Source organism: Sander lucioperca, chromosome 19 (genome assembly GCF_008315115.2).
Source record: "Sander lucioperca isolate FBNREF2018 chromosome 19, SLUC_FBN_1.2, whole genome shotgun sequence".
In the NCBI taxonomy this organism is placed as follows: Eukaryota; Metazoa; Chordata; class Actinopteri; order Perciformes; family Percidae; genus Sander; species Sander lucioperca.
Window position 1 is genome coordinate 17693707 of NC_050191.1, and position 22126 is coordinate 17715832.

Below are 22126 nucleotides of genomic sequence, written 5' to 3' on the forward strand. Positions count from 1 at the left end.
CCCGACAGTGAAATCCAATGTACAAAAATTGTGAATGTAAATTGTAAAATGAATATATTTCTAATAGCACTACTCCAAGTCCCAACATTTCTATAAATGCCCCAAGTTTTGAAATGGCTGCTTTGATATAAAAATAAATGTAATGTTAAGGTGCCTCCTTTAACATTAACACTCAGCACTCAGCTAAGTGAGAGAGAAAAAAAACAACAAAAAAACTGTGACTCACATGGCTTTTTAGCTGGAGGAGGGATGCCGAGGCCGAGGTAGGCGCTGTTTTCCGCGTCCAACCTCCGTTTGTACTTCTGTCTCCCCCCTCTCACCCGGTCCAGACGTACACCTGCAAAAAATATTACACATGTATAAATGGCAGCTACACCAAAGAAATGTTAAAGCTTTTAACATGATAAAAGACTATTTGCATATACTGTATATTGCTGAGTCATTTTTTACATTCATTATAAAACTGAGGAGTATTTCTTCAGTATCATATACAGCTGTTTTTCTAGTTATAGCACGTTAAGGAAGCCTTTAGTAGTATTTTATTTAAGCAATATTAAACGAAAGGGTTCGATTTAACGTCATTATTGGCACGGCAGTGATGCGTCTAGGACCGAGGTGCTTTCATTTATTACATGAATACAAATATTTTTAAACAGTTTTTTAATTCAACTCCGTAGTGTTGACAGAAATGGCAGAGTGATATTTTAAGTGATGCGCCAGGTGTGCTCAAATGGCTCTGGGTGTGCTGTCATGCTGATTTGAGCATGTTCTAAATGTCTAGTGACCAATCGGATTGTCTGGTCGGATCTACTTGTGGTATAATCCTGTATGTAAGTAAGTAATTATATATGCATATACTGTAACTGGGACTACTGTTTTTGTCTTTTCTTTTCAACCTTTTAACTGAAAGAGTTCAATACCTCCTTGTTGCAGATGGAAGAGTGTAAGTATCTAGTTAGTATACAAACTGACATATCAGGGATTATCTTGAAAGCCATCTCAAAGGACACAGGCTACATCAGATGCACCGTATGTGCTGGATTTACACCCTTGTATTAAAAGTTGTTTGAGCATTGAGGGAGAGCAAACAGATTTTACATGGTCAAGTGGAATTGAGTCGTGTGAGATTTCCCAGTGACTCGTATACATTTCTTTGATTCCCCTGGAAACAAAAGAATCCGATTAGGATGGTCTTTCAATTTCCTGACACCGACTATCCACTAACCTAATTACCCACCGTGCCCAGAGGGAGCTGATTCTTCCCAGCAAACACAGTGAGATCATTTTATGCCTGGCAGATTGAAGCTAAATCGAGAGTCCCTCTCCTAACACAGCTTTCCATTTGTACGCCTTAAAGTAATCAATAAGGCTTGCAAACAGACTTCTTGTTCTTTGAACACATGTGGATGCGGTTTTAATTAGTCAGTTAGGCAGCTTGGAACTGGGTTTGCGATAGATGGAGCTTTAGTAGTTGTTTCTACCATTACTCTTGGTTAAGGTAAATTTAAAATTATAAATTGTGCTTCAGGAAACTGTACACATGTACTCCAGATATTAAATCAATTCAATAGCTTCTCTCTATTTAATGACACACACACAGGCCTAATAAAGGGACATGCAGTTAGTAAAGGCTTTCACAACAGTAAGCTTGTGTAATGCAAAAACGTATCAAGCAGGTGTATACCCTAAATTGGCATACACTTGTCAGACTAACTGACAGCAAATTGTTGCTGCTTTTGTCCCTGACATCTACCACCATCTTCACATGCATGCACACACACACACACACACACACACACACACACACACACACAGCCCGCACGCACGCATGCACGCACGCACACACACACACACACACACACACACACACACACACACACACACACACACGCACACACACACTGTTTTCCCTGCTGCAGGCTGCAGGGTCATGTGGCTGTGACAAGCGACAAGTGACCAAACAGCCGGAGTTAGAATTCCAAGATCCGCGGGGGCTGTTTGAACTGGAACATCCAACTGGCCCATAATTAATAGACGCTGACAAGAATTAAGAGCTCAGCGCTAACCAGTTTCAGTTTACAGCTTAGCGGCGCTGCAAACGGCAGAGACCCAAGGCAGAAGGGCAGAGAGAATAACAGAGAGGAAAAAAAGGGTTAGATAATGTTTAAGAATGGCAGGGTCATAAGACAGAACAAGCTGCTGTTTTTGGCTGAATGTATCAGTTTTCTGCAAGATCTCTGTTTTTCTTTCTCTCACTTTCCTGTCTGTCTGTCTTTTTTTTTTCTCTCCCTTTCAGCATCGGGTGTACATCTCCCTCCCTGACAGCCCTTCCTGTCCCAGCGAGCGCCTGATCCGACCAGTGCGGGATTATCTCCTCCCCATGTGATAGGGCACAGTACTGAGAATCTGACCACAACAAGACAGCTGGATGAGGCCCCTTGTGGAGGGCTGGGGGTGGGCGGGTGGGGGTTTGTGTCATCGTCAGCACCACATTCCACACCTCAGGCCCAAAACCACACCAGCCAGCATGCTTCAAGACAAATCGGGTCCAGAGGAGAGCTTGTGTTTTGGTAGTGAGAGAGCCTGGGACATGGGGGCAACAGTTCATCTTTAAAGCATCCAGATCCATTTTTTACGGTTGCTAGCCCTAACGTGTGGCAGCCAAAGTATGGATGCAGGGGTAGAAGTCTGTGTGCTGAATGTTATGAGCTTGGTAAGATCATACAGTACAGTATGCTTATAACTGAGACGGCCTAAGGCACAAAGATACTAGCTGACAGTCCATTCTTGTTCTGCGTGTGTGTACATGAGTGGGGAAAGACGATGATGCATGTTTGCATAGGAGCAATCTTTATGGCCACCTGACGCCAGCTTCCCTTTCACATTCAATATCTTTATTGACTTGTGCAGCCTTAAAGCACATTCCCAATAGAAGCGGCTTTGTTTTCCTTTATGTGGCGGCCGCTGTGCGTGTGTTTGTGTCATGTGGATTAATTTCATTCTTTTAATGTGTTTAATAGGCTATTTATTCTTTATTTTGATTCCTATTCTTTTCAGATTTTATGTCTACATAAAAAAAAACAATTATAAAATCATACAGCTAGGTTTATAGCGATGATTTTAGGTATACTTAAATTCCACCAACACAAACACTAAAAAAAGTCACTAAATCGTAATTGTTAAATTTTAATTTAATAATAATAACTTTATTTTTTTCTGTTAAATGTAATCACATTTTCTGTAAATCTCATTAAAAAAAGACCCAACATGGTCTAAGTGTGCCTTCTCTATGCTGCCAGGAACAACATTCTGGTGTGGAAATAATGAATCCGTTATTTATTTATCTTCTGGTTGTTGAGTCTAAAGATACTATAATCACCATATGTGATACACACCATATGTAACTTTTTGTTAAAATATAGCATGTAACTCCCTCACAAAGTACAGGCAGCATGACTTCAGTGTCCTCAATGGCTACAGGCCTGCACACTGTATTAATGACCCTAGAAAAATACAGAACAAATCAAACATGGATAGAAATGATAGAAATTAAGTGAATAATGCTGCTCCTAAAATAAAAAAAATAAAAACTGAGAAAAAGTCCCAAACAAAAACTATCACAAAGTATATCTTTGTGACATTTGTTCATATTATGAAGGTCTATAGAGAACAGATTTCATCACACAAATGTGTGTTTGGTTTATACAGAGTGTATCAAGCTTGTGCGTTCCTAAATGAACATGTGCTTGTGTGTGTGTGTGTGTGTGTGTGTGTGTGTGTGTGTTATGTTTATGTTATCTCATGCACTATTTTCAGCCGCTCACCTGTCGGAGGCACTTCTTTCTAGAGAATGTGTCAGAATTGGCTGGCTGGCTAACACTGCCAAAGGGAGATTACGAGCTCCCTATTTTAGCTGGGAAAAATCAGAGGGATGCAGCGTGCGCCCCCTCCTACACAGTCGCTTACCCTTTACAGGGCATATGGACCTTGGCCTTCCAGAGCTACTTCTGAGGGTCGAGTCTGCGAGCCTGTGAAAAGCTAAAGACATCGGACAGCTTTTGTTTGATTGTAGAGAGAGAGGGAGGATAGAGGAAAATGGGCACAGGACAAGGGGAGGAGGAGGGGGTGTATCAGGATAGCGTCCCACCTGCTCTAAACCCCAATGGGCTGACAAGACAAAACAGGAGTTGTTTTCCCATAACCGTGCACTGGCATCGCTCTCTTTATCATGTTTTACACTTTTTATAAATCTGAGCCGGCGTGTCTGCAAGGGGTATTACTGTGTATTACAGAGCCGCGCTGACCACAAATGTGCCTGTAATTGAAAACATCTGCGTGGCTGGAGATGGCCGGGTCGATTCAGGATCTCCGATGTGTTGGTGTAGCAGGCGTTCGGTCTCTGGTGTTTGCACAAATTGCTGTGTGTTGGAGTGGGTAAAAGAAAAAGAACATAGAGAGAGAAGGGTGCCAAGAGGAAACATGGACCTCAAGGTCCAATCCCATGTCACTTGTCAAGGGTGATATACATTTGGCATGTGCGTACATGAATGTGTGTGCTGAGAGTCGAGTGTGTGTATCGGAGGGTTGTAAAGAGGTCAGCGCTTCGCTAAATCCCCTTCTTCAGAGGAACACGTGTTAGCCTCCGTGTCTGATCTATCACCTGCCAGACAGTGAGGACAGGCCAGTGCGGAGCCTCTGGGTGGGCGCTGACTCTCAGCTGCAGTCTGCCAGCTACTCTGACACCCTAAAAAGCAAACAAGGCCCCACACATGGCCTGTTAGATAGACAAGTTTGCCGTACAAGACAAATTCAAGTGGCAAGGGGTCAGAGGCCATTTTGTCTTTACAGTTTAACTGCCTTCAATAGACAGACGTAGAGCAACACAGGTGAAACTGAATCTGGTTTTGTATGCTGTGCAGATGTATCGGCTAAGACTTTAAAGGCACCCATACAGTATAGATTTTTGCTATATCTTTATTTTGATGATGTAATCTTAGTGTATAGCTTGGTTTCTGATCTAAGCCTATTGATTGGAAAAGGGACCTGACAGTCTGTGATATTGGATATGGCTTTACTAATCTTTTGTGTATGTGGCTGGAGGAAAATAAGGCTGTAACGTTATCCCGGTAGCCACGTTCGCTCAGGAAAGACTGCTGATCCCTATCTGTGGTCGGGCGAGGGCGAGACAGCGGTGTAGGTTGCCAAAATAGTCTGGCAGCTTGTATTTATCCACCACGTTACTGTACCGTGGTGTCAGAAAATCCCCACAAGCAAAGAATACACCACAGAAACGCCGAGCTAACACGGAAAGCATGGACTTCAGAAGAACAAAGGCTCAAGTGTCTTTTATTGAAATCGTTAAAATGTTCATTCATGGCAGAAATTCTGTAAACCTACCAGGGTTGTACACTTCTATTTCAATAGGACATACTTTTTAAACATCCTAACTTGCTAACATGATGATGTGATTTCTTAGATTACGAAGAATTTGTTGCAGCACTAAAACAAAAAGTTTAAAAATAAACCTTCCATCTTCACAAGAAAATACCAGGAGTGACTCAACACACAAAGTAAAAAAGAAAAATCAAATTAATTCCAGAAAATTCTTTCATAATTTAACATTATACAGTAATGCTAAAGGGTTATTAGTCCTGCTATAAGCTGCAGGCAGTGACTCCTGGCAGTAGTGACTGACACCATACCTTCCGCGAGTTGTAATTACGTGAGAATTTTTCCATTGGACCTGTGACCTTTTATCAGCCTCAGCTGGACATTTAAGGGGTCACTGAGCTAGGCTGGTTTCCTCAAACAGACGCCTGCAGCTACCTTCCACGCAGCTCATCCAGGCGCTCTGCAGAGGCACAGCAGTAAAGCCGGATCTGGAAAGAAGCCTGGCATCTACAATATTTTTTTCCAAGAGTCTCTTTGATTTCTTTCTCTCACACACAAGATGATTAATTCATTTCTTGTCACAAAAACGGCTTACTCATATCCAAACTCACGTAATGTGCACCCACACAGAGAACATGCATCATACAATACATAATGGTTAACCCCTCATCACTAAATCACTAATTCACTGGCTCATTTTGCTTCCCCTACTGCTTACGAAACAGGTGATTTGTTTTGACCGACAGTGGACTCCAAACACACCTGAAGCCACCAAACTGGGCTTGAGAACTGAAGTCGGCTGATTAGCGGCAGGTGTTACAGGGAGGAGGGGTTTCCCCTGCCCACCAACGGTGCTGGTGTATAACTGTGGCAGCTGGCACTTTATAATTCGGGATGGCATGCTTAGAGCGGAGCTTAGGAGGGTCCTGGTGGAAATATTAGACACTTTTAGAATGACTGGTCACATAAGTTCTTTCAACATCTTCTGCAGTGCAAAGCAGTTCTTAGGATATTGCCGCACTGTAACTAGTTAAAACATAACTTTGGGATGTTGTGAGCATGGGAAGATTGTAATGTGAGCATTGGTAATACGAATTCATGAGGTAATAACTCTAACATGATAACATTTTGGTCAATAGTATGCCAATATATAGTAAATAATACTTAATAATACTTATAATTTATATAGTATAATAGTATGGTATGCCAATAGCTGTAAAATAGACAATTTTAAGGGGTTTGCAATGCAACATGTGGCGATCATGTAATGCAGATCTCTTAAGACTAGTTTGTTTCTTACATGAATCCTGCATTCATATTTGTGATTATTCCTTTTCCATGACCAGCCCTGTGCCACTCGTTACATGGTGATCTCATTACATGAAGTAGGGCAAGCCGCTGTCCCCCACTGATTCCATGATCAAAGCCCCCCCATGTCTGTAAGAGGCTGTGTGGCACTATGCTACGATTAAATGTTTTAATTGAATGCCATCACTTTCAGAGAATAACCTACTGTGCCACATGTCGCGGTGGCTGTGATGCCACGTCTCAGGAGCAGCAGGCAGTGGAGGCTACAGATTCCCCCTCTCTCACACACACACACACACACACACACACACACACACACACACACCGACTGTCCACATCAACGGCTTAGCTCGGCCCGCCACAGACAATACCCCACCGTTTTCCTCTAAGCATGCGCTAATAGTTTCAGCTTTATTTCTGAAGCAACTTTGTTTTTTCTGGCCGAGAGTCAATGCCTCAGCGTGAGATATTTGGGCCGGGATGAAGACATCAAGAGTGGGCGCATGTATAAATAGTGTGTTAATGGCAATAAAATGAATGATCCTTCATTCTGAGATGAACAAACACAGCATACATAGTGAAGTTGTATTAGTGGCAGTGAACCAAGAGCCTGACATACAATCTTGTGTTACCAGAACAGATTGCAGTTAACTGCTCCTAGCTTCTATTATGAGTTGTGTTTGGTGCTGGCAGAACACAACAAAATGGTATGACCATGGTTTATTTTAGGAAATGATGACTGTTGAGTCTATAAACAGATTTTTTTGAACGCTCCTTTTAACATTAGGATATATATTATACAATCAGTGTAGATGGCAGTGGACTGAACTCTGAACTTAACATGGTGTAATCTGTCTTAAAACTGGGATATAATGTTGTACTTAGTGGAGTTTCATGCTGGTCCTAACACTGTGAAGGGATGTTAATAATATCAGAGCTCAAATAATGTTCTGTTGAATAAGTATTAAAAAACATAGACACTAATCTGAAGCTATCATTTGTCAACTAAATTCTAAGTGTTGGTTTGGTGGATGGAGACCAGTCCCGTATAAAGTATTTGAAAGCAATACTTGAGTAAAACTACAAGTATCTTACCAGAAAATGACTTTGGTAGAAGTTAAAGTCAACTTTTAGAATATTACTTGAGTAAAAGTCTTAAAGTATCTGATATTTACTGTACTTGAGTATCAAAAGTAATTTTCTGAAATAAAATGTACTTAACTATTAAGTACAGAAAAACTTTGATAATGAACTCTATTGTGGCTTCCTTACAGTAAAGCATAACATTCAGGGTTTCCACACTTTCTTAAACATCAAACTCAAAGTCTGACATCAACAAAGACAAAAACAGAATTTTAAGTTTTTGTTCACTCCAACGTATGAAAACATTTCTTGTTAGTAACGAGTAACGAAGACGCTGAGGGGAAATGTAGTGGAGTGAAAGTGAAAGTTACCAATAATATAAATAACGAAGTAAATTACAGATACGTGAAAATTCTACTTAAGTACAGTAACAAAGTATTTGTACTTCGTTACATTACAACACTGATGGAGACAATCATGCCCGTCCCCCTGTCCCACAATGTACCCATAGATGTAAGATCACTGCGTTACTTTGATACTGAAGAAAACTTGAAAAACATGATAATTCTCCCACAAGTTTTTTATACAGAGTGCCTTTTTTCTATAATTTTTCTATACATTTTTAAAGTTGATTGTGCACTAAGGGTTTTAAAGTACCTCAAACAATTCCATGAGTTATGTGTTACAGCCACTGCTGCTGCTCCTGCAAGCGGGCCAAATCAAACTATATTAACTAACCTTCCGTTGTTTTTCACCTCACACAGTATCTCTGCCTCCGTATCTCCCTCGGCACCTCACAGTTTGGAAACCCCTGATCTAAAGTAACTAAAACCCAAGGGAGTAAAAGTGTGCCAGTGAAATACATGGCATGAAATTCAACAAATAAATTATACATAATTCTCCCATGCTTTCACACGGCATATATATATATATATATATATCTGTCCAAAAAATCTGTCCAAAAAGGTGTACAGTGAAGTCCCAATTCAGCATTAGGTATTATAATACTCTCTACAAAAGCATAACTAAGAGCTAGACTCTATGCATCAGGGTGGAATAGCTCTTCTAGCTAAACAAACAAATGCAAAAAAACAAACACATAACAACCCTCTTTCCTTTGAAAAAAAGAAAAATCTTTCGGTTAGATTTTCCCTCTGTACTCCCAAAGGTCGCTCACTGGAGGAGAAACAACACATGCAGGAAGTGAGGTGGGATGTTCGGAAAGCATTTAACGGATCAATATGCCAGGCCAGAGAGAGGAAGGGAGACAGACAGACAGAGAGGGAGAGAGAGGCTGAGGGAGAGAGACACCCAGAGCCCAGGGGAGAGGGAAGTCTTAGGAGAACAGCCTGTGCTTTTCAAGAGTACTGTTACACTTCTCAGTCAGTCTTGAACATCCAACTCAGCAGTTTCTTTCCTACCCGTCTGAGTTAAACGCAGAGAGGCTCAACAGTGTGAGGAGAGGTAAGCAAGGCTTGTGGGTGATGTCACTGGTGTCTCCCGGAGGACAAAGCTGGCTTTAATATCTCACAATATCACTGACCCTTCTTCTAGCCCCCAGTAAGACTGTCAGACTGTGTTACAGTCACGATCAACTGTCTATGTTCAACATTTTGATATTTACTCCCAAAGCTCAGCAATCCACTTTATAACCCTAAACAATAAGCTTTTCATATTCATATGTCATTGATCAACTCTTCATGAGCTAAAAACACTTGTTTTAAGTTTGGTCACAAAATCTCAATGGCATCTAATAGGTTTATTAAAATATATATATATTATAATATGGCTGATCATAAGGCTTTTGGTCCCATATAGGACAGCTTAATTCTACTATAACTATAATACAAAACAGAAATCAGAAGAATGGCAGTAAGATTTCCGTTTAAAAACAATATTTATTTTGCCTTTTCAATGCTACTTTTATCATAATTTTCTTAAATAGTTGAGACCAATAAGTCCTGTTTAAAATCTCACCAGGGCTGCAGCTAACAATTATTTTAATTATTGATTAATTTAAAGTGTCACAAATTAGGGAAAGAATGCTTCCCATTTATTCAGGGTGCAGGCAATTGTTCTTGTTTGAATGATATAACAGAGAACAGCAACAATACTTCACATTTGAGAAGATGGAACCAGATTTTTGGTCAATGTTCGATATTAGGTTGTAGACTGCATTTCTGTTGATTGATACGTCCATGATCTGTTTCAGCCCTATATCTCTTAAATTATATCTGAAGTAGAATTAAGTAAGAAGAAGAACACAAAAAATGACCAGGTAATAAAATCAGTACTCACCTTCTTTTAACATGCCAACTTTAAGACATTTCATGAAGCGGCACGCCTGGCACGACTTGCGTCTCCTTTTGGTGATCTCACATTCATTGGTGGCTGGACAGCTGTATTCAATATTCCCTATAGAAGATTAGACAAACATGATGTCATTAATCAGCAATTAGGAGGAATTTGTTTTAGAATATTTTCATAGAAAAGGAGACCAAATCAGAAAGAGTAAAGAACAGGCACAGAATGACAGTTAAAGACAACACACACACACACACACACACACACACACACACACACACACACACACACACACACACACACACACACACACACACACACACACACACACACACACACACACACACACACACACACACACACACACACCTGTACCAAGGTGACCCCGTGTGACGCTCCTGAAGGAGAGGAGGGTTTAGTGGCAGTTTGATGGGACATGTAAAAAGCACCTCCCCGCCCTGGAGTCCCACCCCCATTTTGATTCACAGATAAATTGGCTTCATTAATGCAGAGCGTCCTCTCTGCAACGCTCACCCGACCCCTTCCAGTCCATCCTTCTTCACCTAAAGGATGATGGGGAAGCTGCCCTCCCTCAACAACACAGGGGTTAAGAGACAGGCGCGCAGCTGAGCGCTCTGCATAATGCTCTCCGGTAAAAACCAAGAGCTGTTGTTAGACTCGCCAATCTAAGGCTTCCATATCATGCAGCAAAACTCAATGTATTATTCAAGTCCTTCTTGATATTTGTTGGCTCACTATGGAAATAATTTGTATGCAATTTAATCAATTGGGTCCAAAAAAAGCCAGAAATGCAGACATATTAAATCGGCTGTCATGTAACCGCTGCCTGTTTTTATCACTAGGTTTTGGTTAACAATTATTTTTAAGGATCATTACATGTCACTTCAAAAGTTGACGTGACCCCAAGAATCCAATGACAAATCCTCTATCCCAAGTATCCGAATCCCTTGATTGAGTGTTTAAACAATGTCCCCTAAGTCCAGAGATGTATTAATGGTACCTAAAAACAGCAAACCAGGTGTTATCTGTTGCAGTCCTGCCAAAGCTGCCCCCCAAAACACACACACACACACACACACACACACACACACACACACACACACACACACACACACACAATCCCCTGTTGGTCAAAGGGAAGGTGCCAACATTTGTCAGGATCTCTGGCATCGATGGTGCCAGCAGGGTCATATGCACAGTGAGGGGGCCGGGGCACCATGCCATGATGTTGGCAGAGGCTGCTGCTGGTTTCAGGGTGGGTAAAGTCTTTTAAACTGACAGGCGTTATAGGGAAAATACAGTACAGTGCTCATGTGTGTACCAATTCTATACTACAAACGTATTGTATACAGCATGTACTTCATACTAATTGTCATATTATACTGTTTGTGCAGTTAAAATACAACAATTCAATGACTTTGTCTCAAATTAATACTACAACTTATTCTAAACAGGTTTTAAACATGTACTATGTTCACACAGGAAACGTGAAAAATGTAAATGAACTAGCCTATACACAAAAGTATGCATACTAAAAGAAAACTTGATTTTTTTTAGGGTACTGTTGATGTACACTAACTGATGCACACAAGAGAGATGTTGGAAAACAAAAAATGTGTATTCATTTTTTTTTAAACGTTCTGTTTGTAAAGTTTGACTGGCAACGGCATTTCATAGTCACAGTTTGACTGATGGCACAGGTATTGCTTTCGGTCAAAGACGGTAATAAGTAATAAGTTATGTAAAGCACTTTGAATTACCCTGTTCTTGAAATGTGCTATATAAATAAAGCTGCCTAATCTTGCCTAAAGTATTCTTTTGTGACAAGAAATGAATGTACTGCAAAAACAGACAATCACTATATAGTACATGCTGTCTACGATTAGTATGTAGAATGGAATTTGGGTATTATTTTGTACTAGCAGAAAATAATGCAATACGTGTACTGACGAACATCAATCTTTGAAATGCCATTGTCAATTAACTTCCCAAGGAGAAACAAATGATTTTCTAAAGATTAAATGCTACATTTTTAATATCTAGTGTTCATCAACATTAAGGCTCTGATTAAGGCTCTGTCCTAAATCACTCCCTATATACTATATAGTGCACTTTATCTAATGTCCACCATTTGTTCAAATTCCGTGTGAAATTTTCAAAAGTAGTGTCCATGGTATGGACAATCCCACAAAGCAATGCATCACATTTTACTGTTGTTGTGAAACACTACTGTACATCTGTCAATAATGATGCAAAAATGATGATGATCCGAGCCCGAAATCTCAATTTACCTCTCACTAGAGAAACTACCTAAGTGTCTAATATACAGAGAATATAGTGAATGGGCCGACTTAGATTATCATACTTCTTTTTTCACCTTGTTTATCTTCTTCTTCTTTCATAGTCTTTTTATTCATGAACATTATTCTTACAAAAACATCATTTTTTTTATGCTGCACCAGAGTTGCCCTCTGGGGACAATAAGGTCACATTCAATATATCATTTTATAATTATTAAAGGAAACATTTTATACCTGAATGGATCCAAAATAACCTGTGTGTGTGTGTGTGTGTGTGTGTGTGTGTGTGTCATCATTGTGTGTGTATGTTGGGGGGGTTGCATTAGGGGTCCACAATAGTCTTACATTGCCTGCCTCTAAAAGCTCACTGTCGGCATACCCTCTTAGTTAATCAGGTCTTGTGTCCACCTTTATTTCTCAAAGGACATTTCAGCCACTCTAATATCCTTCCTTAACCTCTCTTATTTTCCCTCTAAATTTTGATATATGATTATGCCATGCTATTATCCACGCACTCATCTCCACTCAAGCTGGACCTCTCCTTGTCCTCCTCCTTTACCGAGGCCGGGACCCCCCTTCCTGATTACCATTCCATTAAAGTGACTTCTCTGTTCAGTGAATGACCACGTCCCTTGTCCCTTGTCCCTCTGCCTTTTATTTGGAGGACTTCTCAGCGTCTCTCTCCCCTTCCACTGTTATTACCCCGATAACACGTGCCTCAGCTTCTAATTGGCCCCCCCATCTCCTCCCTGTTGGGTGTGGGATGGAGGGGCCAGGGGGCAAAGAACAGATCCGCACCTCCCTCCCTCCTTTCTTGACTTTCTCCCAATGAAATGCCTGGTTCTTAATTACAGTCACCCAACACTGATTGTTATTGACTGAAAGTGCCGCGGCTCAGGACGAATGACGGACAGATTAGGTTCATTATGGGCCTGTCCTCAAGGAAGGAGAGTGAGAAGAAGAAGAAGAAGAGAGGGGGATCTCTGCAAAACACACAAAGTCATGCATGGAAACTATTTACAGTCCTTCACTGGTTTGCTGGTTGGACTGAGACACATGCAGCCTTTAATTGACCAAAATAAGCTAGAAAGTAAAGCTTTTACAGTCTAACTGGTATATACATTTTTAGCAGCATTATGTTTACATTGCAACATGTTGAATGAATCCCTTCAACACACCGACTTCAGCCAGTAGGCTAATCAGGTAGCTTAAATCCGCCAGAAGACAGTGAGTGGCTTTAAGAAAATGTTGTCTGCTGTCTGTCAACCTTTCATAAACACATACATCTAGCAGCAATGTTTATTAGAAGACACATTTTTGTTGTCTCCACTTTTCTTAGTTATTGCTTGTTTTGTAAATCAATACAGACGGACACACATCATATTATTATCCTTGACATTTATTTCTGTTTTAGCAAAAGTACAAACCAGTGAGTATCAGGAGTATCTGTGCAGCAGGCTGGGTAATAACGTTAGACTTGGTCAACATGAATTGAAGTCACTATTTTATACTTGTGTTGTCTAATAGCAGAAACAGAAAGGTATAACACCTGTAAAGTGTGTTGGGACAGTGAAACATTAAAAGGGATTACAGAGAGAAAGTAACCAGCTATGTTTAATAAATCAGCCACATTCAACTTATGTTTGCAGTAATGCACTACTGTGTTTTTTTGTGCCAACTACCAATACAATTATATAGGTAAATGAAGAAGATGTTAAACTGTTTTGTATTGCTCCAGTAATTCAGAAGGTTTTGGACGAATCAAATTTATCTTCTCACTAACCTGCTGTCTAGTTCCATGTCTACAGACAACAAATCCTGCAAATAAAATTCAAAATTCTGCATCTCAGTTCACAGCATATCCTCTCTGTCCAAGTGATTATTCTGGAACAGCTTTCACACATGGCAATGTCGATGCCATGCGTACAATTCACATGCAAACGCATCTAAAAATCCCAACCCAGAGCAGATTTACAGTCTGGGCCTAATGCCTGCTGTAGACGATCGTAATCACTACCTTGTTTGAGTCCAATAAGAGCAGACGGTTGGATACCAGCACTGAGAAACACATAACAATGGATTCCCCATCAGGTCAATATGTTTTCCTGGCAATCACAAATGGTGGTAAAGATAGTAAAAACTATTTAGAATCATCATGAAAATATAGACACGTGTGTTATAATACACCTTGGTTAATGGGCTAACACTTTCTGAGCAGAACATTCAACCACCTGGGAAATTACAGAAAATATGATTTTTCTCAGGTTTAACTGGGAGTGTATAGACATTGGAGATGAGCTCAGGTGAGCCAGTGAAAGTTGTAAGAAGAAGTGGGAAATACCTTGTATCGTCCTTTTGAAAAAGGCTTTGCACGCCTCACAGGAGGCCACCCCGTAGTGGTACCCTGAAGCAATGTCACCACACACCAGGCACAGCCTCTTGGGAATGGCATTGAGCATGTACTCGCACTTGATCGGCGAGTCGTCCGCCACAACGCCGGAGCACTCCTCGTAGCGGCGTAGACAGGCGGCGGCGCCACCACCAAGCATGCCTGGGTTGAACATTGGCGGGGAGTCCATTGCGTGTGAGTGTCTGCTGCTGCCGTTAATGTAGCCGCTGGCGTCAGAGTTGCCGCTGGGACTGTGGTGACTGCCGGTGTCTACTAGTGAGGAGGATGGACTGGAAGGCTCGGTTTTGACGTAAGAACCACAGCTGGAGGATAGATGTCGGTCCTCAGAGGGCATTCTGGTTAGCAACCTGGATAAACACACACAAGGCGAGAGCTATGGTCAATTTTGGTAACTGAATTTACAGAAAATATAGTACAAACTGGGGAGCAACAGAGCTAATTCATTGAGAAGAAACATTGTTCTTGGCCAATAACGGACATCTTTAAAAATTCTTCTTAATTCTTTAAGGACTCCGTTAGTCCAAAGGTGGGAGAAAATTCCCTAATTTTTCTTAACTAGTCAGGATCATGCCATCTTTTAATTAAAGTAAAACAAATACTGGAGGGATAGGGCTTTCAAACATCAGCGATATGAAAATGGAGCCTGTTTACCTCACATGCAAATAAGCACTGATTTTCTAGAGAACTGAGACACAAAGAACCGTTTGTGAAACTTACTTATACATTAGAAAACTACAGTATCACTGAAATGATCACCACTAACAAGTGTTACAAGAAGCACTGAGCATTGCTTTCTTCCCTCATCTCCTGATCATTCTGCGAGAAATTCATCAGCTGTGATGGAACACGACAGTCCGTCTGAGTTTGACAGATTATGTTACCGGCACAACCATTTATGTGTTGGAATGCCAAGTGATATACTACAGCAGCTTATTTCTCTCAGGCAAAATGGTAACTAACAACCATGTCAACAGATGCCCCATACATCTTGCAAACAATGCCCACAATTGGTCGGCTGCCAGAAGTAAATGAATGAATGCAACTTCAGAAGGCTGTTAATGGACAGAGAGAGGTGTTACACTCAGCATATGGAGGATCATGGGTAATACATGACCCAATCAATAGTCCCGGTTAGTTTGCCAAAGGATGGTGCTCGGTTACGGTGGACTTAAGTGAGAGGTTGGAGAGGCTGAGGAAGAGGCACTGACTTGGGATTATGTTCCCTGATGGCAAACTTCATTATAAAGTTTGGGAAAAGGCAGAGTTAATGGAAAATGTAACTTCTGTACACACAACAGACTTACAAAACACAACTGTTGCCAGATAATTACCAAATATGATCAGATGTGATCAAAAACAAAAGGTTTCTTGAGGACTTCTTGCATTGCAACAAATAAAATATAACTTTGACTAATCTTTGAAACTGCATGTTTTGCTATAACAACTGGAGTTGTATTTTAGAAAAGGGAGGTTTAAAATGACAGACTTTTTTAGTTGAGCTTCAATTGGACACAGTTCTTTATTTGCCACGAGAAGTACTTTCTGAAAAATGTCTTTTAAATTAATGAGGGCTGGGCACTTGTACGTGCATGACACAATAAATAGCAGTGAATACTAAGGCTATTGTTGGACAATAATTTCTCTTTAGGGCAGTGTAGCATCTGTATGTTGTTGTACTTGCAGTAGCTTAAATAACATCCTCTCAAACCAAGCATGAAACAAGGCTTGGATCTGTTTAAGAACCGCTGGCTCTGTCTATCAGAGTTGGTGCTGATCTTACACAGCTTAAGCTCTACATGCTTGTGAGTTTTAAATATTGGACGAGAACAGTGGAAAGCCATGTTAAGAACGTCTGAAACTAACAAAAAGCTAATGTTGACCAGATTCCTCTGAACATGTTGCCTTTTTTCTTTCTTCTGGATTTTCAAATTTAAAGTTGTTGTGGTTAGGCATGTATTTTCCCTCAGTGTTTATAAAGCCATGAAGTCATCAGGCCCTGATAACATGAAACCTCTCTTTTAACTGCTAACGGGTAGCGGGTGGAGGGAGGAGGAGGAGATAGCCTCTACCCCTGGGCCCAGATCAGATCTATTGATCCTCTGCTTCCTTCCTGTTCCAGATGAGCCATGAAAAAATAAACCCTCCTCTTACGGGTCCCAGACATTCCTTATGCATTTTTAATCAGTCAGGACTGTTAACATAGTGTGAGATGGAGCGATACAACATTATGTTAGTCTTCATTCTGAAGCTATTGCGGTTTATAAAAGATTCACAGGGCACACGTTAAATCTGGTTAGCAATCAGCATGCATGCACCTATAGTCAATTGGAAGGTATATTTTCTCCCATCTGAGGGAATTGGAGAGAGCAGCGTGGTAACAGTTAATACATCATCGCAGCCAGATAGGGGGATTCCCTATGGAATAGTACATTGTGGCATATGTAAAAAGTAGTTCATTCCCCACTTAGCACACAGTAACGCTGGGGAGATGTTTTTTGTTAGGTTTAATGGAAATTTCTAATGGGTCCTTTCAAATCTGTCGAAATGAAATAATGGCACGAGCCACCAATCCGTGCGGACAGAAATAGCTTCATAGTTTCATAATTTGGTTTCTTCCTCTTATTATAAAGACATAGAGTTTTCTAAGCGCAGCCTGACTCTCCTCCACCTGCCCCGCTCCCTTGGCAACACACACTCAAACACGCACAAACGCATTGCACCTACAGTAATATCTAATGGGGTGTGTTTGCTCCGCCGCGCAGAAAAATGGTACAAACCAAGCAGAGAAGCAAGACTCATCAGACAGACGTGAAGGTCACCTGCCTTCTCTGCTCTGCTGTTCTTAGAGGCCAAGATGCTCCCACAATGGACGCCAGACACAAGTTTCAGTGTGTCTACCCCGCTGAAGAAAGACAGCGTCTAGACACGACTTCATGGACAAAACTACAGTAGAGAGCTGTCCATAATGCTTAATATGACCGAGACGCTGCCTAAAATGCTGAACACGCTCAGATCAGTGACCAATTCTTTTTTTAGTTTGGAGCAAAAGCGTGAAGGGTGTAACATATTCCAGCAGAGCAGCTTAAAATCTCAAATGTTTATGTTTGCATATGTGTGTGTGTGTGTGTGTGTGTGTGTGTGTGTGTGTATTTTGGCATGCCTCCTCATGCTGGCAGTGTTTCAGATCCCCTGCTTCCCTACATATACATCCTGAATCCATCCACCTCTTCTCTAAACCATGAAATATGTTTTCCAGCCTTCCGAATTTTGGCACAGTCATTTTTTACCAGCAGTCAAAAATAAAAAATAAATTCTAAAATGCATAATCAAAGCAATTCTCCACAATGACCTCATGCTAACCTCCTCATATGTAAAGGGTTAAAAATCAAACTTTCCATATTTGACTATGTATTTTCCCACTTAGGGGAAATATTGTTGTTAAGCTAGTAGCAAAGAACACAGCGTAAATCATGGTGCTGAACACACAGCCTAACATGGAAGCGCAGAAGGACAGAGGCAAGGAGCCATGCATGAAATTAGTTCATTAATCTTTCTATGATAGGCTGTCCTTGTTTGGGGCAAACTCTATCAGCCTTAAACTGAGGGCCCCTTCCTGCCTGACACATAGATTACACTGTTAGTCCGCGGCAGGGGTGTCTGGGAAATGAATGGTCATGCGAGCGGGAAAATGGGGTAGCGTGTGTCGCCCAAGTGTTAAGTAGTAACAACAACGTGCGTGTGACATAGCGTTGGCACAAATGAAGTTCATCAAAAAATGTGTGCGTTCTAAAATTTAAATGCATTTATGCGCTACTGCGAATAATTTAGTTGGTTTATGGAGAAAAGACATCAAATACATTTTTAAAGAACATTTTACGGTTACAATAGAAACAACATTTATTAAAATCTGCAAGCTGTGCATGTCTTCTCTTTATCTTAAACAGTTTGCTCAAACCTTACAGCTTCAGTTAACACCTAAATCACAGACTCTCAGCCATAAACTTAAATATTACATATACAATTCTAGTTACTACCTATCAAGTCTGAATTGTTGCATCAATACATATACCTCCTTAAGTTCTCTTACAGGTCTGCTTGATGAGATGATGCATTTACTGTCTTCGCCTCTAAACTGTTTAATTAATCGGCATTTAAAAGACTTATTTACCGTTATTATGGACTGAGGTAATTGCCCTTTAAACAAAATGTTAATATCTTGCCTCTTTGTGGAAGGTTGTGCCTTCAGCATATGTTTTACATATTTATATAATGTGCATTTTATTAGGCTTTATGTATCTTATGTTCAAGTCTGTGTGCATTTAATTTTTGTCTGGCTGTAAGACAGGGAAAATAAAGTTTAGGGCTGCAACTGAAGATTATTTTCATTTGCAATTGTAATATTGTAATATTCAATGTCATGATGCTGGAACCACTAAATGATTTGCCATTTTTACTTTAAAAAATCCTTAAATGATTTTCTAATTGTTTGAGCTATAATAACGTTAAAGCTAAAGTTTGAATTTCATGCTTTCATTGTGAAGGACTGAATTTTCTGCTGTAATTATTCTAAACAAACTTCATGGTTGAAATCTCTGAGAATAAGTTAGTGGACTTTTTTTTACTACAGATTTGTGTCTGGAAAGTGGAGAAAGAATCTCCAGTGCTCTTTATAAATTTTGTTTTGAAAACCACTGTACAACAGTTTTACATTCTTACAAATATCATACCTTTAATAGTTACCACTCCTGACCAAACAAGTCCCAGTACTACTTTTGTACTGCATGGCAGATGTACTTTGCACACAAACACACACACACACACACACACACACACACACACACACACACACACACACACACACACCTTCCAACATATGGCCTCTTCAATGTCACTGCCACGAGGAGAGATTGCATAGATTTCCCACATGGATGATGTCTCCTTACCTGGAGTATCAACCCCCCCATCTACATACACGTACACCACCTCCAGGAAATTGCTCTCCCTGCAAAGTCAAACACACCCCTAACTGCCTTTTAAAAAGAGACAGAAGAAAGAGGTTATGGGGGAGAAAGAATAAACGAGCAGAGACTTAAGCCGTCATTGGGAATCAGAGGGGGACTCATGAGGGACAGTTCCAATATTGATTTCATAAATAAACAGAGATGGCCATCGATCCTAATGTTATTTTGCATTTCAATTACTGCCCAGAAACATAACCTTCAAACGTCTGCTTCTCCACAGTAATAACATCCACTGATAATCACAAGCGAGTCTTGTCCGGCGCAAATTGGCTTCGTTCGTCTCTCTCTCTCTCTCTCTCTCTCTCTCTCTCTCTCTCCCCCAAATGTGTAAATGACACAACTTTGCATTTGCCTAATGGTATTAGGGCATGGGCTGAATTTCAAGTGAGACTCAAGCTGATACAGTAAGCGCTCTGGTCAATTGACACAATGCAAATTAACGTGGTGAAGAGGAATTAAGTTCACAATGTGAGACCTCGTGAAGCTACGATGAGGCCCATTAAATTAAACATGCTGGCTGACCCACACCATGCTTCTTGTTCTGTGTGTGTGTGTGTGTGTGTGTGTGTGTGTGTGTGTGTGTTAATGTTACTTGATCAATATAACAAACTCATTCTAAGAGGTCCTCTCTGCTGCTTGCATTCAGCCTGAGCACATGAAAGCCACATTAATGTTTTGATTGAAAAGCGGCTGCAAAAAAAGCTTCCATCTACATCCTGATTAATTCAGAGTCCTTGACAGGCTGCCTAAAGGATATATCTACATCACGAGGGGGGTCATGACATGTAATGAAGTTATTTCTTCTCTCATGCCGTCACACAGAGCTGGGCTGTACCCTCATATGCAGCAGCCATCGCCATTAATAAACACGTCAGGCTAAACACTTTTGAATTGTTTTTATCTGTGGTCATTTTTGCTGAAACTGCTTCCTGCATCCGTCAGTGGGTTCGTTTGGCTTCCCAGTCAATTTTACTGGTCCCATTAGCCAACAAAACTTGAATATGGGTGACAGTGACAGTGTTACTTAAAGTGCAGTGATAGCTGTTTGCATGCAGTGTAGAAGTGTGTGCTGGAAGCAGCCAAATTTGTCCACTCACTACAGTGATTAAGCAGAATGTAAGACACTGGCCCTCACAAGTAACAAAACAACATTTATAGCAATGTTACCAAGACTTAAAATTCAATTTATTATTTCTGACACTTAAATACTTTTGAAGAACACATAGAAGCAGCGATAAGACCCGAAATCTATCAGTAACATATTCAATATAATTTCATAATATCTGATGTTTTTTGGGGGAAGTTTTATATCATGGCAGTTTCCAGTTAAAAATCTCCACTTTGGCCCAACATAATACTGTACACTATATGTCACTAATCAACTCCACAAAATGTGCTCATGCACAGGGCTGAAATATTCTGCTGTAATTTAATTAAGCCAAACTTTTTCCGATACTACATTTAAAAATATTTATATCTTATTAGTCACAGATTAGTCAAAGTTATATCTTATTTGTCAAAGAAAAAAAAACAAATAAAATAAAAGTATATTTAATATCAACTTTGTAATCTCTTCTTTATGAAATGGAATTATGCGGGGGTTATTTTTTAAGATATTAATGACACTGACAAATGAAAACACTACATTATAAGCACAATATGACAATGTGCATACACTAGTGTAATAGATGCAGATGCAACGCATGATAAGATGATTCTCTTAACAGACACAGTCAGGTGTTTCCATGATATGGCAGCGCTAAAATTAGATCCCAGGTCAGTGTGTGATTCTTTGGTCTCATCCTTATGTGCACGCATGTGTGTATGTGTCTATGATTGTGTCTGTGTGTGTGTTTGAATACGTTTGACTGCTTGTGTTTATGCATTTCTGTTTGCTTATGAAGGGCACCTACAGGAACAGCAGATGGAATAAGAGAGAAATGGATCTGATTTATTAGAGCAAACTGAACATAAACAACATTTAAACTTTAAGTGTAAATGATGCCATTGTCAAAACTGCCACGGCTAATCACAGAGACATAATTAGGCTTGACCATTTTAAAATCAACAACTGCTTGTTAAACATTTATATAATAGAATAATGTGTCTTGGTTTCAGAAGGTATAAAATTGTTGAAATTAGTGTCGACCATGAAAAAAACATTTATAAGCAGAAGGATTTTTTTCTCTGCCCAGAATTTTCAAATCATGTCATCTGACTGAAAAAGTGGAGAAGAATAACTGAAGAGACAGATTTTAATAGATTACACAGTTTAATGGACTCTGGTC

The 22126-nt window shown here is 40.2% G+C and overlaps 1 protein-coding gene across 1 annotated transcript in view; it reads right to left on the reverse strand.

The window, feature by feature from the left end:
- Positions 1 to 22126, reverse strand: part of esrrgb (estrogen-related receptor gamma b) — a 39439-nt gene that overhangs the window by 14367 nt on the left and 2946 nt on the right. The window contains exons 2-4 of the mRNA XM_031321947.2: positions 14749 to 15164; positions 10081 to 10197; positions 227 to 337 (exon numbers count right to left, since the gene is read on the reverse strand). Coding sequence (XP_031177807.1) covers positions 227 to 337; positions 10081 to 10197; positions 14749 to 15164 — 644 coding nt within the window. The remainder of the gene's footprint in view (positions 1 to 226; positions 338 to 10080; positions 10198 to 14748; positions 15165 to 22126) is intronic.